Below are 18,688 nucleotides of genomic sequence, written 5' to 3' on the forward strand. Positions count from 1 at the left end.
GAGAAGCCCCAAAGAAGCGTACCACCCAGACTGTTGCATGCCCAGAGTGAAGCATGGGGGTGGATCAGTGATGGTTTGGGCTACCATATCATGGCATTCCCTTGGCCAATACTTGTGCTAGATGGGTACGTCACTGCCAAGGACTACCGAACCATTCTTGAGCACCATGTGCATCCAATGGTTCAAACATTGTATCCTGAAGGCGGTGCCGTGTATCAGGATGACAATGCACCAATACACACAGCAAGACTGGAGAAAGATTGGTTTGATGAATATGAAAGTGAAGTTGAACATCTCCCATGGCCTGCACAGTCACCAGATCTAAATATTATTGAGCCACTTTGGGGTGTTTTGGAGGAGCGAGTCAAGAAACGTTTTCCTCCACCAGTATCACATAGTGACCTGGCCACTATCCTGCAAGAAGAATGGCTTAAAATCCCTCTGACCACTGTGCAGGACTTGTATATGTCATTCCCAAGACGAATTGACGCTGTATTGGCCGCAAAAAGAGGCCCTACACCATACTAATAAATGATTGTGGTCTAAAACCAGGTGTTTTAGTTTCAATGTCCAACCCCTGTACACCCTGCTTGCTTATACACCTGCAGCTGTTTTTATTTTTTTATTTTAACAAAATAGTACACGGTACTTATGAATGTAAAATGTACTTAGTGAGAGGTGCAGCCCAATATAGAATATCTGTGTATCTGTCAACACCTGATGCTTAACACCTGTGAGTATGAGTGTGGACGCGCTTTTGTATACAAGGTTTTTCCTCAAAAATATGCAATAGCGAGTGTGACACACAGACCTGCCCCATGGTCCCTGGACGGACACTGAGTAGATCCGAGCCACAGACATCCAATGGCCCCCCAAAGCACAGGAACCCCAGGAGAACAACCGCTGGGGGGCTAAGCTGATCCAGGAGAGGGAGCAGTCCAAGATCCAACCTGTCACACAAAAAACAGAAAAAAAACAAAAAAAACAGGCACACAGTCACAATCACCCACTCCCACCCTCATGCATACACATAAAATCACTCGAACCCAACGTAAAGGCAAACAACAATGGACGTCATACACTCACTCACACTCCCCATGCATACTCTATATTCCCAGGTCCAGGCGCCGGTACCCCCTAGGGGCAACCAGCCCCCGGAGCCAGGAGTGGTCCCCTTCCCTCCTGGGGCAGAGACAGGCAGACAGCGCCGGCACCGCCGAGACCCGGGTGGCCCCGGCCCAGCCCCCGCCCCCTCCCTGAACCCAATCCCCAACAACCCCCATCCACCTCCGGAGAGGGGGCTATGTACAAAAGAGGGGTCCACATGGCTCAAACCAGCCTGCCAACCAGAGTCGCCCCAGGACGCAGCAGTCCCGACCCCCCAATGAGCTCCTATCCCAAACCCATGAGTCTCCCACCGCCAGTGAACCCCAACATGAACCTCCCCACAGGGCCACCCCCAACAAGGACACCGATATCAAATACATGCCCCCAAACCCAAATGCCATGAATCCCCTCCCTCACAGGGGCACACCCCCATAGGTGAACTCCATATTCGAGAAGCCAATGAAGCCACACCCACACAGCGCAAGCTCCACACACAGCCCCGCTCTAAGCACCCCCGCCGCACCCCGCTGCCCCACCACACAGCGCGCCGCAACGGCAAGGCAAGGGCCCGGCGCAACGCCAACCCGCCCACTGGTGCAACAGGACCCCCAACCCCGCACCATGATGGGACAAACTCACCCACCAAGAGGTCCCCGATTCTTTTTAGGGGGACTTAACTGGTTGATTACCTGTCAGGATCTGTCTGTGTGTTCTTCTCTGTGTTGGTTTTTTAGCAGGTTTTGTTGGAGGGTGGAGCTGTGTGCTGCCGTCTCACACCTGTGAGCCATTAGGCTTGTTATGGCAGTCTTTTAAGGAGAGGGTTGCAGAGCATTCGATGCCTGAGTGTCATTCTTTGTGGTACCTCAAGCCCTGTATCCTGTTCCTGATTTGCAAATTTCTCTGAGATATTCTTGTGACCTAGCTCTGTTCCTTTTAAGGTGGCTCCCTGGATCCTTCTGGTGGTTCCCATGCTACCTGATCTCGTTCTCCTTCTGAGTTACCCGTTTGGATCGCAGGGCTGCCATCACCGGGTTCTAGACGCTCAGACCTACCAGTCCGTCCTCCAACGAACTGCTTACCTTTGGAAAACACAGACCTTCCATCCAAGAACTGACCTCCCCTCCTGGACTCCTATTTCTGCCTGCAACAGTAAGCCTTCATCACTCAATCTTCCCCTCCTCATTCAGAAACTTTACTCACCGTTCTGCTTTCCCTCCTCAGTGGACGTTCCGCCGGAGCCGCCCTGAATTCCTCATTCATGTCATATCCCTTCTGAATAAAAATCTTAATCTTCATTTGTCTCCTGAAAGTTTCTGCATGTGGGTCAAGAAGCTCAGTAAAACGATGACATTACCTTAACTTGGAATAAAGTCTAGAAACTGAAGCGTGATGAGTCATTAGCTTTGAAACTCACCAGTTAAATAGTTCAACAGATTGATTTTCTTGATAAGAAAGAATTTTTAATTGGTTAGTTCTGGTCAGGTTAGTGTGCACTTCTGAAATTCCTTGAGAACAATATTTATACAAATGTAACAAAAAAATATAATAATAATATTATTAATAATAATAAATGACAGAGAGATTTCAAGTATATCAGTGCCTCAAATTTTAAAGCAAATGATTATTTTAAACCATTTGCACTAAGAGTTCCATCCATCTAAAAATGGCTGTGATGCAGTGGCAGTTTTGTCTGAATGTTTCAGACTAACACTGAGTCATTCCCTTGTAGGAACAACCATTAAACATTAACCAGATCATGCTCCCTTCACCCTGAAAATGGCACATAGCGACTCTGCCTTTCACCACAGCCACGCACTCTTAAGACAGATGCCGGGTCAAGGGGCGGAAAGCAAGGCAGACAACACGTGTGTCACTTAAAATACTTGACACTCAGTAACCTATATTGTTTAGAGGATACTCTAAAGAACTTTGGACATAAGGTACAAAAATCACAAGGATTGCAGGGGTCTTCTTTGCACTGTAAAACAGATACCTTTGTTCTGCAGCAATGCTGCTTGGTATCTGCTGCAAAATTATAGGTCAGCTAAAACAAATGGCTCCCTGATTGGACATCAAAAAAATGTAATATACTCGTACTCGTACTCGTCGTCTTCCGCTTTATCCGGGACCTGGTCGCGGGGGCAGCAGACTCAACAGAGACACCCAGACGTCCCTCTCTCCAGACACCTCCTCCAGTTCCTCCAGGGGGAGCCCAAGGCGTTCCCAGGCCAGCCGAGAGACATAGTCCCTCCAGCGTGTCCTGGGCTGTCCCCTGGACCTCCTCCCGGTGGGACGTGCCTGGAACACCTCCCAAGGAAGGCGTCCAGGAGGCATCCGGTATAGATGCCCGAGCCACCTCAACTTGCTCCTCTCGATGTGGAGGAGCAGCGGCTCTACTCCGAGCCCCTCCCGGATGGCCGAGCTCCTCACCCTATCTCTAAGGGAGTGCCCGGCCACCCTACGGAGGAAGCTCATTTCAACTGCTTGTATCCGGGATCTCGTTCTTTCGGTCATGGCCATAAGTGAGGGTAGGAACGTAGACCGACCAGTAAATTGAGAGCTTTGCTTTTCGGCTCAGCTCTCTCTTCACCACAACGGACCGGCACAGCGCCCCCATTACTGTGGCAGCCGCACCGATCCGTCTGTCGATCTCCCGCTCCATTCTTCCCTCACTCGTGAACAAGACCCCGAGATACTTAAACTCCTCCACTTGAGGCAGGAACTCCCCTCCAACCTGAAGAGGACAAGCCACCCTTTTCCGGTCGAGTACCATGGCCTCGGACTTGGAGGAGCTGATTCTCATCCCAGCCGCTTCACACACGGCTGCAAACCGCCACAGCAAATGCTGTAGGTCTTGGCTAGAGGGGGCCAGCAGGGGCCCTTGGCTGCGTCTAGAAATCCTGTCCATAAAAGTTATGAACAGGACCAGTGACAAAGGACAGCCCTGCCGGAGTCCAACATGCACCGGGAACAGGTCCGACTTAGTGCCGGCAATGCGGACCAAACTCCTGCTCCGCCACAGGGCATCACGAGGGACATGTTATTCATGATATAAATTTTGAAAATTTTTTTTCACTTGTTGAAGTAAGGTGTAAAAACCCTGCTCATCACCTCTGCATAGCCAACAATCTACTCATCCCACTGAACCTATTGCACCCGAGTGTTAAAATTTTTGACAAACTACATTTTTGTAACAAACTGTTTCCATTTAACAGTTTGAATGCACAGTTCACTCATGAAAGGGTAAAAAGATATGTAATATCTTTGATCTGTTTTTTACACATCTGAGATTCACATTTGCCTTAATATTCACACAAATCCTTTGTGTTTATGATATGAATTATTTCAATCTTCTTCTGACTGCTCCCTTCATGGGAGTCATCTGCTTCTATAGTTTTACTTTAAGGTAATGTGTTGGGGAACATCAACACCTTCAGGCTCAACTGAAATTTCCATCTAGCCCCATGGAAACATTGTTTTCTGAAGAAATGTTTTATGGTCAAAACAGACAAAGATAGAGCTATAATAATCCTAAGGCAGCTATAACAAGAGAAGAAGATGAAGAAAATTTGGAGAAGTCAAGGTGAGGCTTTCAAACCTCACTAGCTGTCAAACATGGTGGTGGCTGCTTCATGCTGGGGGTCAGTTTTACTACCAGTGTAATAATGAACATGGATAACTACCACTAAATTCTTCAAAACTGCTAGATGCCTGGGTGTTCCAACAGGCTAATAATCCAAACACACATCAGAACAGATAAAGTGGGGTGAACTTTAAGCTTCTGGAATGGCACTGATCTCGACCCAATTAAAAACTAATAGTAGTTGATGTTTTAAATTCTGGTCCGTGCCATGAAACCTATCAGTTTAAATAAACTCTACCATTTCAAATACCCACACAGCTTTATGCAAGAAACCGGCTGTTGGTGAAAAAAAACATCTAGTTTCTCCCCAACGTATTAAAGAACATTATATATATTGTATGATGTACATATATATATTTAATCCTTTATGTATAAATTAATCTCGGTTTGGATTATAGAACATCCTCTATAAAAGTCAAAGTTGTGTACCTAAGTCCTGTTTCAAAAATCATTTAAGTTTTATGTTATATCTTCATTCCAACTTAAAAACACAACTATTCAAACCAATGATTAAAAGCCCAAAATTAATATGACATAATGCTGATGATAAGTGCATGTAAACATATTTCTGTGCCTGCATATGATGCAAATATGTGTGCTGACCAGAGCAAAGTGAATACTAGAATCATAAACCAAGAAAAACATCAAATCCCAGGTTTTCTATAAGAACATCATGTCAAATCTTTATCTCTTCCAGTTATTTCCGGTGCTTATCTCCAAACTGTATGGTGCAACTCTATATTCAGAGGTTACGTAGCATGTGAGCCTGGTGTTGGGTGGAATCGACAAGGACAGACATCACAACTGCGTCAGAGACATTGAGCAATTGTTCGCATCGATTTACATTTGTATCAGTCAACTCAACTAAGCTGTTTTTCTGTTACACTGTCCCAATCTAATCTTATCTCAACAGTTAGTTCAGAGAAAAAAAAGGAAAAAAACACAAGCTCCAGCTGGTGAGCAAATTCACAGCACAGTGTGCCTCACACTGTGAAAGTTGGACTGACTGTTGCCAGATTTAGGGCTGCATAGTTGTGCAGTTGTTTGTAGCAAGAAGTTCCTGGTTTCTAATTCCTGCCAGGGAATTTCTGTGTGAAGTTTGCATGTCCCCTCCATGCATGTTTGGGTTCTTTCAAAGTACTCCCGCTTAATTCCACAGTCCATAAACATGCATGTTAGGTTAATTGGTGTCGGTAAATTGACCTTAGGTGAGGTGTGTCCTCGCATGGTTGTTTGTGCGACGTCTCCGAGTGACGCTGTGTGAAAGGACTGGCGACTTGTACAGGGTGTGGCACAAAGGTGTAAAAAAGAAGGAAGTTCACAGAAGGCTGTCTCCAGGTACATATATGAAAATCTGAAAGGAAGGAAAAAATGTGGTAGAAAAACGTACACAAGCAACAGGGATAACAGCAGCCTTGAGAAGATTTTGAACCAAATCCCATACAAGAATTTAGGGGATCTTCACATGGTGTCGACTGCAGCTCGAGACACTGCTTCAAGAACCACCAGCTACACACCAAGCTACTTTGAGATGCGGAGGGAGGAAATAAAGGTGGAAATAAAAAATAGATTAGCTAGACTAGGGCTTTACTGACATGAGCCTAAATGCCCAGAACCCACAAGAGTAAATCCAAGTTATTTAAATTATTGGAAAGAGCAATATCTACATGGCCAAACCAACGTGTTATAAATCGATTGAATTAACACAAAGGTTATGGATTTGTTTCTAGTATCCATCTTTGGGATGAAGTTTCTGTTAAGTGCCACTACACTGAATGTCTCTGTTTAAACATTCAAATTTAACCAAGAACCTTTGAGCATGCTTACATTCTGTACAGTAGTTATAAGGTTTGTAAACAAGGTAAGCCCACGTTTTCCATGTGAACACTGGATACATTTACAGTGACACCTACAGGTCAAAAGGAGCCTCTGTCAGCTTTCTAACAGATTACTGCTGAACTTCATATACAGGTCCTTCTCAAAATATTAGCATATTGTGATAAAGTTAATTATTTTCCATAATGTAATGATGGAAATTTAACATTCATATATTTTAGATTCATTGCACACTAACTGAAATATTTTAGGTCTTTTATTGTCTTAATAAGCTCATGAAAACCCAAAATTCCTATCTCACAAAATTAGCATATCATTAAAAGGGTCTCTAAACGAGCTATGAACCTAATCATCTGAATCAACGAGTTAACTCTAAACACCTGCAAAAGATTCCTGAGGCCTTTAAAACTCCCAGCCTGGTTCATCACTCAAAACCCCAATCATGGGTAAGACTGCCGACCTGACTGCTGTCCAGAAGGCAACTATTGACACCCTCAAGCAAGAGGGTAAGACACAGAAATAAATCTCTGAATGAATAGGCTGTCCCAGAGTGCCGTATCAAGGCACCTCAGTGGGAAGTCTGTGGGAAGGAAAAAGTGTGGCAGAAAACGCTGCACAACGAGAAGAGGTGACCGGACCCTGAGGAAGATTGTGGAGAAGGGCCGATTCCAGACCTTGGGGGACCTGCGGAAGCAGTGGACTGAGTCTGGAGTAGAAACATCCAGAGCCACCGTGCACAGGCGTGTGCAGGAAATGGGCTACAGGTGCCGCATTCCCCAGACCTGGGCTACAGAGAAGCAGCACTGGACTGTTGCTCAGTGGTCCAAAGTACTTTTTTTGGATGAAAGCAAATTCTGCATGTCATTCGGAAATCAAGGTGCCAGAGTCTGGAGGAAGACTGGGGAGAAGGAAATGCCAAAATGCCAGAAGTCCAGTGTCAAGTACCCACAGTCAGTGATGGTCTGGGGTGCCTTGTCAGCTGCTGGTGTTGGTCCACTGTGTTTTATCAAGGGCAGGGTCAATGCAGCTAGCTATCAGGAGATTTTGGAGCGCTTCATGCTTCCATCTGCTGAAAAGCTTTATGGAGATGAAGATTTCATTTTTCAGCACGACCTGGCACCTGCTCACAGTGCCAAAACCACTGGTAAATGGTTTACTGACCATGGTATCACTGTGCTCAATTGGCCTGCCAACTCTCCTGACCTGAACCCCATAGAGAATCTGTGGGATATTGTGAAGAGAACGTTGAGAGACTCAAGACCCAACACTCTGGATGAGCTAAAGGCCGCTATCGAAGCATCCTGGGCCTCCATAAGACCTCAGCAGTGCCACAGGCTGATTGCCTCCATGCCACGCCGCATTGAAGCAGTCATTTCTGCAAAAGGATTTCCGACCAAGTATTGAGTGCATAACTGTACATGATTATTTGAAGGTTGATGTTTTTTGTATTAAAAACACTTTTCTTTTATTGGTCGGATGAAATATGCTAATTTTGTGAGATAGGAATTTTGGGTTTTCATGAGCTGTATGCCAAAATCATCCGTATTAAGACAATAAAAGACCTGAAATATTTCAGTTAGTGTGCAATGAATCTAAAATATATGAATGTTAAATTTTCATCATGACATTATGGAAAATAATTAACTTTATCACAATATGCTAATATTTTGAGAAGGACCTGTACAAGTCCAGCTTTTATTGTCAAGAAGGCGCACAAGACAATAATCTCTAAAAATATCCAGCAAGCTACACTAAAGGCTACCTTGTTCCCAATAATTAAAAACACAAAATGAGAAGTGTTATCAAAATGCATTTTATTTAACAGAATCAAAGCCCCAACATGAGATGCTCTGGTGAGTTATGCATTTTCACTGAAAACCATCAAGCCCATGAATCTAGAACTTATTCTAATTTTTCAGTCACAACTACAAGGTATAATCTTTTACATTCAGAGCAAGAAAACCAGCTTATGTGTTGCATTTCCTATAAATGATCGAACTTTAGACGATGAAATTGAAGATGACAAAATAAAAACAAGCCACAAAGCACTGCTGTGTATTTGAGGGCAACAAAAAAGAAATGTCACAGGATTCTGAAGACAAAATGTTTAATTAAAATTGAAAAATACACATCGCTATGTGATTCATTTGCTCATTTTCTGAGGGAAATTTTTTAAAGGGTTTAAGATAGGCAAACAAAAAAAATTACAATGTAAAACTGAACAATAGGAGTATGTGTCCATCTACGAAGCTTTCAAGTCATACAGGGATGGGTTGATTGTTTTGAAGTTGATGAATGTCTAGCTGTAGTCCTGCAGACGAACCAACACTAGAGGGGAACCAGGGGCAGAGGCTGAATTGGCTGGATGAACATCATCAGTACAATGCGTCGGTGTTACTGCTTCGAGGCCTCTTGATCTTCTCTATGTTCTTCAGGATCATGTCATGTAAAGTTACCTTTAGAGGAAGCAGATGAGAACATTTCTGACAGGCTTAAGAATCAATGAAGTATAAATGGATGCCAATCTAAAGAAACAACATACATATTGATTCCTGAGCTCTGAAACTATGATCTTCAGACTGATGTACTCCTTCTCGTCAATTTCTGTAACTGTACGCCGATAGTCCTCCTGGTTTAAAAAGAGAAAAAAAAAACATTTGGTAAGAGAATGAGTGTGTGTGCATTTATATGTTTTTTTCCTCACTAACATTCAGATTAAACTTTTTCTCTTCTACATCATTTATGATCACAATTATTTCCATTTGCCGGAAAAACGAGAGAGAACTTTTTATTACTTTAACAGAAGTCTACATACATTTCTTCCGAATTTGGTGGAACAACCCTTCATAACTTGGGTCAAACGTTTTGGGTTTTCATGAACAAGCTCACAATAGTTTGTAGGAATTCTGGGTCAGGTTTGTAGGTCGACTTTTCCCCACATCTTTTTCAGCTTTGCTAAAAACGTTTCTGAGGGGCTGATGTCAGGGCTTTGTGATGGCCACTCCAAAGCATTAACACTAACTAATCCTGCTTCATGATGAAGGTCACTGTCCATTCAGAGGACCCATTTGTGCCCAAGTGTTCATTTCATGGCTGAGGTGCTTAGATTCTGATTCAATATTTCCACATAATATTCTTTTCAACTTTTTCCCTTTCCTTTGAATAAACCAAAGAGGAAAAACATTCAAAGTTTATTCTTTGATATTTCCACAAAGACTTTTACTTACCACATGTGGATATTTAGCTATTTTCGAAACCAGCTTTGCCCTTGTGATGTAGTATCTAGAGATAAAAAATAAAAGACTGTTTACATTATAATATCAAAAACTTGTATCGTATTTATAAGAAACATGTTTGGAAATTCTGCAAACCTCGATATCTGGTCGAGATAAGACGCCGCCTCCCCTTCAACTGTTCTCAGCTCAGCTACCGTCTCCTCCTGGATCGACACTCCGAAGTTGTTGCCATCTTCTATCCGGGGAATGAGGAGCTGGACCCACATTTTGACCTGGAGAAAGAAAAACAGCTATAAGAAAACATAAAAACAACATGTGGGATGCTAGCAGTAAAGGTAAGGTGTCAGCTTGACAGCTAGAGAAACGGTGTGAGAAAAAGTTATTTTTAACATTTTCTGTGAAGTCGAAGCTGAGCGATTTTTAGGAAAAACTGGGGATTTGGTGTGTTTATCAAACACTGACATCTGATTGGGAAAGCAGGCTAAGCCGTTTAACTTCAGACCAATCGCCTTCATTACAGCAATGTTAGCGCTACCTGCTGACTTTCATGGGTAATGCAACAAATGAAATACTTATTGCAGCGGAGTACCATGAAATATTTTCAAACAATACATTTAATGGTTTTTCCATATAATACTTTTATTACCAAAAGATAAAGCCAATACAATATCCATGTATTTATTTTTAATTTGGAAAATGTAACAATAGATTCAAATAATGATCTAATGTTGACCCTTTTTCCTTGTCTGAGAGGGCAGTGCCAACACTATAACGTCATTGTTATAGTTGAAGGTGATCTGAAATCGACTTGTTTGTGCAGGTCAACCAATCACTTCATTAACCAATCAGGGAGTATTTGCTGAGCCACATTAAGCGTTTAAATCATTTCATGGCGCACTGCAACAATGAAATTAAATAATTAAAATGTATATTCAATGTATGTTGAAGTCAGTCTTTCTGTATTATTTCAAAATTTACATAATGTCAATTTATCCATTTCCGTTTCATTCCTATTATGACGTACAGTGACAGTGTGAAACTTTTGACATCATTTGGGTGATAAATGCATGATCAAACCAACAAAAAAATAGGCTATGCAAAAATAATTTATTTCACCATTAAACAAAAGTGTGCATCTTTTTTAAAAGCAGAATTTTACCTAAAGCTTTTTGCTATAGTGTTAAAAACCAATAAATCACAGGTTTAAAGTCATATCATATCTTATCTGTACTAATCCAATAGATGGATTAAATATCTTTATAAAAACGGTTCCAACTGTTATAAAATTTGAGATGAAATAAAATCTACTTCACACTTTAAGTATCTTTATAATTTATAGACTAACTGATGGAAAATTCTCCAAAACACCAAACCTATCTGAGAAAAACAACCAATAAGAGCGAAGGACACTACAGACTTACTGTGTTGCATTTCTCTATGAGCGTCCTGATCTCTGGCTTGACCTTTTCGATGAGCTCAACAAGGTTTCCATTGCACTTCATCATCCCACCTGGCATGACGAAGACTTTTGTGCCGGTTACTGGAAGATGAAAAATAATTAAATGCTCAATATATAGCCCAGATAGACAAACCTTGGATCACTGAGACAGAACTAACCCACGTCATCCCCACTTCCATCTTCCAGCTTTCTCTTCTTGGCATTTTGCTGTAACAGACAGAGGTGGATTAAAAGCTGCTCAGATTTCCTGGCGATTGTTGAGGAACTGGAGCTCTGACTCACCCCTTCCAATCCGTCGTGGAGGTTTGAGAGCAAGATGGGGTCCGGTACGGTCAGGCTAATCTCTGAGTGGATCTCTTTCAGCTCAGCGATGTTTATGCTGGGGTCCTAAAAATATTTAACAGGATTAGATTCACAATACACTGTGATATCGAGTTTTTAAAAACAATGTTCCATCATACCATTTCCACCCCTTAAAGTCGACCTAATGAGATGCCGGAATGACGAGAATTTTCTCTGTAAATTAACATAGCAATCCCCTTCTCCGACTTGTTGCTGCACACTGCTAGTCAGCAAAGTGACAGACGGCTAAAACCCTTTTCCAATGCAAGTAGTACAAATTCTGCTGTCGAAAAAAACACTTTATAATATTGAAACAAAGGAGCACCACCGATCCCCCTCATTAAAGCAACGCTGTTTTAAAGCTACAGTTGACAAGCTACGAATTAAGCAGCCCACTGGAGGGTCTACCTGAGCTGATAGCCCAACTAATTACACTTCAATTTATAGACTTAAACTTAAGTCTATATATTAAAATCTGAATCTTTAAATGTTGTAACACTATTATAGCTTCAATAACCAACAAGTTATAGTACATCTGCAGCAGAAGGAATAAGTATTGCTTTTCTGTTTCAAATAAAAGCAATTAGACCACATTTCACATTTGTTTTAAGTTTTGTATTAATAGTGTGCCACACTCAATGTGAAATTAACAGTGATCTGGGAGTAGCAAATACAAAACGTGACTGCTTAAACAAAAAAAACAAAATAAAATTATCATCTTTAATAAGCTTAGTGCACTAAAATTAATTTGAGCAGTTGCCTGATCAACAGAAACCCTAAAGTAAAGTAAATCCAGTGTGTCTGAGAGATCCTTGTGTTTATCACAAATGGATCGAGCTGCTTGTGTTGTCATCAAAACACGTTAATATAGAGCAGCCTGGGTTCTGCAGGTGAGGTGAGCGACTTCACAGCGTGTTGCTGGCCTCATGGTTTAACCATCTTCCATCACTCTGATGAGCTGTGGTTTTCAGCCCTCTTGGTTTTTATTGCTATGTGTTTTGTTTTTTCATTTTGTCTTTTATACTTGTGTCAACTGATTATACAAGAACTACTATCAGATGCTCTTCCTGTCCAGTTTTCAGCAGCTGCTGCTGACATGAAACAACACAAATAACCTTTACAAACAGTATTATTACAGACTGATATGCAGTCGGCTTACACTATCGCTATGTTAAGAAAACGGCATAAATGAGGGCAGCTAAGCAGTGTCCATTCTTATAGAGCTGGTTGAAGGGCAACAGATTTCTTATTTAGTGATCATTAATATGATAGTGATATTTTAATAACTACTTTGTCAGTTATTTTAAAGGAAAAAACAACAAGAAGATATCAGGGGAAATGTCATGTTCAAAGCAATTCACTGTTCTCCAGCTGCAATAAATTATATTTGACCATAACTTAGCATTCTTAGTGGGGACAAAGCAAGCCATTTCTTTATTCTTAAAAATATGAAGACTGATGACGAGATGGTGCGTTTAGTTGGTTGCGAGATATATGACAGTTATTAAACTAATAATTATGCAATAATTAATGTACAGTCAGATGGAGTAGCAAAATATAGATGTAATGTTACTGCTTTCACTCCACTAGTAATTTTAGGCATTTACAATGTTCTGTTTTAATAAATGAAGCAAAACATTCAAATGATTTAGTTTCTGCAGTGGTGAAAAGTTTGACTTGTATATTGAACACTAATTACCTTGTCTCCAGATCAATGGATGGCAGACTGCCTACACTGAACCCTGCTCCAGGCTGATAAGTGACACTCCACCTCCAGGGGCAGGGGAGTGTTATGATCCGGGATTGTGTCAGCTGGCTGGGTGGTCAAAAGCTTAGCAACATCACGAGAGTCGAAAGCTGTGTTCGCTCACCAAACGTCTTATCACCATGATAAGAGGTTTGTTAATTACATGGCAAAATAGCCAGGTTTCTAAATAAAATGAATTCTGTAGTCTTAAACGTAGATTTTTAAAAGATATTTTGCAAGAAAAAAATATGATCTCAATAAAGTAAGTCATTAAAATCTTAAATTAACTGAGGCATCTTGCTTTTGAATGATGGATGCCTCAATAGAGTCACAAATAATACACAATATTGCCTAAACTATTTGTCTACTATGACATGTACATGAACTTTGATGTCATTCTATTCTTAATCTATAAAGTTCCAATTAGTTGATGGACCCCATTGTTGCCAGCAATAGCAACTTTAACTATTCTGTAAAGATCTTCCACAAAGTTTAGGAGTGTAATCATAGTTATATGAGAAAACCAGAATTGCAGGCAGGCAGAGAGCAGCTGCCCATAATCAGGCTGCCTGCATCGTGTCAAACAGGAGGAAGACCTATGCGGTGCTGGTGGTGTAGGGGTTTAAGCACGCGACCCGTGTACAAGAGGCTGAATCCATGGAAAACAAATAACCAATATCCAACCTAAACATAACTTCACCACGGTCAAGTCAGCACTTTTGCACTTTAAAATCGTTGTCCTTGCTATTGCCATGGCTGAGACAAAAACTTCCTTATAAAGCCCAAAATTGGAATCTTCATGCTACCTTTGGAGCATTATTTGTATTTCGTTTATTTCTGTTTTTATTTCATATTTATTATTTTTTTCATTTCACACAGATAGCAGCCCGGGAGGACAGACTGTCTGTTATTGCAGCGCTGCAGCCAGAAGAAGTGCTACAATTTGGGCAAATGTGAATGGGTCAGTTTGTATCAATTTTGCAAATGAGTATATTTGAATAATTTCTATTTAGTATTGATTACATCGAAATATGGATTATTTTGACAACCCGAGTGGCTACTACGACAAACGTTTTCTAGACCAATAGGATAAAAGCACAATTTTAAACAGATTCTATCCTAATATTAACCAGCACCTTCAGATACTAATAGGTAATATTAATGTGAACTGTCTCCATGGGAACGCCATTGATGGTCATTTTTCCCAGTTTTACTCTATGTTGGAAAAATGTGTTGCTTGGTTCCACCGACTATAGTAGCAAACTAAAATCTTAATTTGATGTGTTCCTAATCCAATCAAACATCTATTCCTATAAACGCAAATTCTCAAACTGTAAGCCAAATTTCCTTAAATTAACTATACATTAGGGATGCAACATTATGAACAATTTAGGCCGATAAACAACTACGCTGCCAACATTGCAAAACACATACACAAATGGCAACAAGCTGGAAATAAACACCACTTGTTATTACGAGCCCAGTTTTACGTATTGGATAAATACGATATGATAAAAATTGACGAACATCGCCCTATACAGATGTTGATGCCCATATATCATGCACATAAAGCCCCTTGAAGCACCTCAATGAAACTCCACCAGAAACATAGCCTCCAACTCACCTTTAGGAAATGATCAAGCTCCAGTAACTTCTTAGGGAAAAAATTTGCAACTAAATCCTCCGCCTGGAAGAAGAGCACATTTTTGAGGAGAATTGCTTGGAAAACTGAAAACTTTTTTCTCTAGTAAAACTGTATTTAAATCTTTCCTCCGGACAACACTGTTACTTACTTCAGCTGTGATACGTTCCCTGAAAGCATCAACCTGCAAACAACAATAAGATGATTGAGCATTAAAGCTGATACCATGTAGAAAGTATTTACATTAACAAGACCTGGGCCATAAAACAATTTAACATTTTACTGAAGAACAGGAAAGACAATAACAATTATTAAGCCAGGCTTTAACATTCAATAAGATGGAGAATTCAATAAGTCACCTCTGTTTAAACATTCTTACAAGATTGAGATTGCAACTAGTAGTGTAAACTTGATTTTAATTGTTTTATACTTGTACTGAAACATATTTGCCCCCCCCCACCCCCTTTTTGTCCAACACTAAACGCATCAAAACTAAAACCCCCCATCATTTAGCAGTCTATAAAATGAATGACTGAATGTACATTGATACACTTTTTTTTTTTTACTAATAAAACTGAAAACAAGGAACATAAAATACATAAAGGTAGATTATTTTAGAATTTCATAATTTCTCTTGGACTCAAAATTACTGCCTCTAACAAAAAAACTGCAGAACATTTTCCTATTCCTCATGTTTACTAGGACTTAGATTAAATCAGTCAATCAAAATTTGTTGAATTTAGAATGAAAACGTCCAAGCTAAAAGAACGTCAGAAACTGTTTTCTTTCTAAGTGAGCGAACTGAGAAAATTGGCCGAGGTACAAACTGTTATTTACCTCCACTGTACATATGTTAGAAAACATTGGCAGTATTCTGAAAACTTCAAAGCTGAGGTAAGGATCTACTTACGAAGGGAATACATGCTATATGAATAACATGAATAATGCTAATAACTGATACAAGTTCCTAAACAACGGTTAAAATGTTATCCCGTTTTATGCAATAAAATACTTGGGAAATCCTGTTTAAGTGCAGAGCTGTGTAATGCAGACTTCTCTGTCCCACACAGGGTTTGACATCAGCTTAAGGCCCCTTTATTGTTAAAATCAATAAACAAATGAATGATTTAACAATTTGACACATCATTTCAAATTAGAACCATTTCCTCTAAAATATTGATTTGGAAAAAGTTACTTATTTGAATGGATGTCGCAGAAAATAAATATTGTTATATATTGCACATTCCATTTTTCTAAGTCTGCAAAGAAATTGTGAGCTATAATCTGTCCAATAAATTAGTAAAATCAATAGTCTGTAATTATTTTTATTTGAGTTTTATTTATTTATTTCAGTTCCATCACTTGAAGAGTTTTACTGTATTTGTGGATTTCCAGTGATGCAGACAGACGGCTATGTAAATTGGGACTGATTTAAGAAAATCCCTTTTTTAATATATACATATAATTGTTAAGACACTTTAATCATCAATTTATACTGACAGAATGGGAAAAAGGGATTTTGTTGGAAACGGCAGGTCGATGCTTTAGAAGACCTGTTTTCAAAAATAGCCAGAAATGGTGCATCTTTAGTAAATTTTACCAATTAAGTTATAAATTCATTATACAATTAACAAAATGTCATGTATGCCAAACAACTTTTCTAAACAATGTTTTCACATTTTTGTAGGGGGATTATATAAATGTATTTTAATTAAAAATAATAATAATAATAATAAAACATTCATATCTTACCCTATTATAGCGCCTAAATCTAAAGAAACCTTACTGTTATGGCGTCGGTTCTGCTTAAAGCATCCGCTGTAAATAACGTCAAAGCCAGCATAACTATGACTCGTTCAATTGGCCCAACAAGGGCCTCCATAAGCGCATGTGCTCTCCCAGCTGCATCTAACTCAGACATAAGCACTGTAACGGAACCCACAGATCGTCACTACGGAACATCACCATCAGTGTCAACCAGCACCTGTTTAAACGGTTTCACAGGTGGTTTACAGCGAGCGGGAAACAAGCCGGTCAGCCACCGTTACCTGCTATGAGCCTAGCATACATCATGGAACAAGCGTGGCTAACATAATGCTACCGAACGCTGATAACGTCGGTGCGCCGTTGACGGTACTCCCGACGGGGTCTAATCTCACCTTGGTTTTAATTTCACTGTCCACCTTGAGGAGTGAAGACATCTTCTGTTATCAAACAAGTGAATAAAGATTTCCCCACTTGCATCAAATTCTTCTGTTAAACGTGTGGCTTCTCTTACTTTTCAGCCACACTCTTGTTTCTTTCTCTTTGAGTTTATCAGCGCATCACGAACCTTTCTCAACGTGGATGTCGCCCCCTACCGTGATCAGTTTGAATGACAGGATCTGATGTGAAGTCATGGCCCAAATGTTTTGCACAAAAATCATTTAATACAATTTTTAATAAACTTTCACTAATTTAGAATACACTGTGCTTTTGTTTTTAAGAGCAAACTTTAAAAAAAAGCAACAGGGAATCAAATATTTATTTCCCACACAGAATAAATTTAAAACTTCCCCATTCACTTCAACATGTTTGAATGATTTAAAAAAAATGTTTAATTGAAAGAAATACAAGTTATAAAAAGCAGAGGTTATAGACTAGATGCAAAAAAAAAAAAAAAAAAAGAAAAAAACAGATGGAATTAGCAACAGGAAGCTCTCAAAAGTCTGAATGGTTTATAGATATGAAATAAATCAGATGATGACAAAGCATTACCTAGTATATTTTTATATGTATTTTAATTTGCCCATCAAAATTTGTTGATGATAAAGGTTTTATTACTAACCTGTATAATAGTGGAATTAACACGGCTTCTGACACTGCTTCTGTTACATCACTAGCATAATAAATGTGAGAATGTTTTATAACAATAACACAATGTTATGCAAAATGATCAGATTTATATTTATTAAATTGTAAACATATTTATTAGCCACTCTACAACATAAAATATTTGATTATTTTTGCCCAAAAATAAAATTACCATTAAACCTCATTTCAATACCTAGTGTCATATTGGAAGCTGGTGAAACTCTAAAAGTGTACTCTATCTATCAGTCAAATTCAAATACACAGACTGAATGCTACAGAGAAGAACAGGAGCAAAGAAACCAGTTCTGTTAGAAAATACCCATCAAGAACAAGAACAGATGGAAATTCATTGGGGAGTACAAGGTTAGATCACAGAAGAGCGGTGCAAAGTTCTTCCTTATGCTTGTTTGTAACATCCTGAAAATCGTTTGTCTCGAAAAGAAAAGGTAAATGCTACTGTGTGTCTTGTGTTGTGCCATAAATAAAGCATTCTGATACAATCCGTTTGTGAAGTTGTTTCTCACCAAAGCGAACATGCTTTTTTTCATGATTCCCAAAACCACTGCCATAAACAAAGACTCGGATTAAAATATCCTAAAGGAAAAACTAACAATCCATGAACAGACTGACGATAAACAACCCAAAATATTATACAACACAGTCGACAGAAGTGGGTTTTTGGTTTTGTATTCCATGATAAATTTTGAGTGCCATATTTTTCTTTTTCTGTCTATTTATTTATTTAAATATTGCCTCTTATTAGATTTTAGCTTACTTCTAGAAAATAAAATGATTAGTAAAATTAAAGTTAAATTAAATCTTT

The 18,688-nt window shown here is 39.7% G+C and overlaps 1 protein-coding gene across 1 annotated transcript; it reads right to left on the reverse strand.

The window, feature by feature from the left end:
• Positions 1-8,383: 8,383 nt before the first annotated feature.
• Positions 8,384-17,334, reverse strand: psme3 (proteasome activator subunit 3). Its single transcript, XM_047378010.1, has 10 exons — positions 17,172-17,334; positions 15,164-15,196; positions 14,995-15,057; positions 11,564-11,668; positions 11,440-11,488; positions 11,244-11,362; positions 9,958-10,094; positions 9,814-9,868; positions 9,129-9,215; positions 8,384-9,042 (listed from the first exon to the last, which is right to left on the reverse strand). The coding sequence occupies exons 1-10, from the start codon at positions 17,211-17,213 to the stop codon at positions 8,962-8,964; spliced, it is 771 nt and encodes a 256-aa protein (XP_047233966.1). The 5' UTR covers positions 17,214-17,334; the 3' UTR covers positions 8,384-8,961.
• Positions 17,335-18,688: the final 1,354 nt, after the last annotated feature.

The sequence above is a fragment of the Girardinichthys multiradiatus genome, chromosome 10 (genome assembly GCF_021462225.1).
Source record: "Girardinichthys multiradiatus isolate DD_20200921_A chromosome 10, DD_fGirMul_XY1, whole genome shotgun sequence".
Lineage (NCBI taxonomy): Eukaryota > Metazoa > Chordata > Actinopteri > Cyprinodontiformes > Goodeidae > Girardinichthys > Girardinichthys multiradiatus.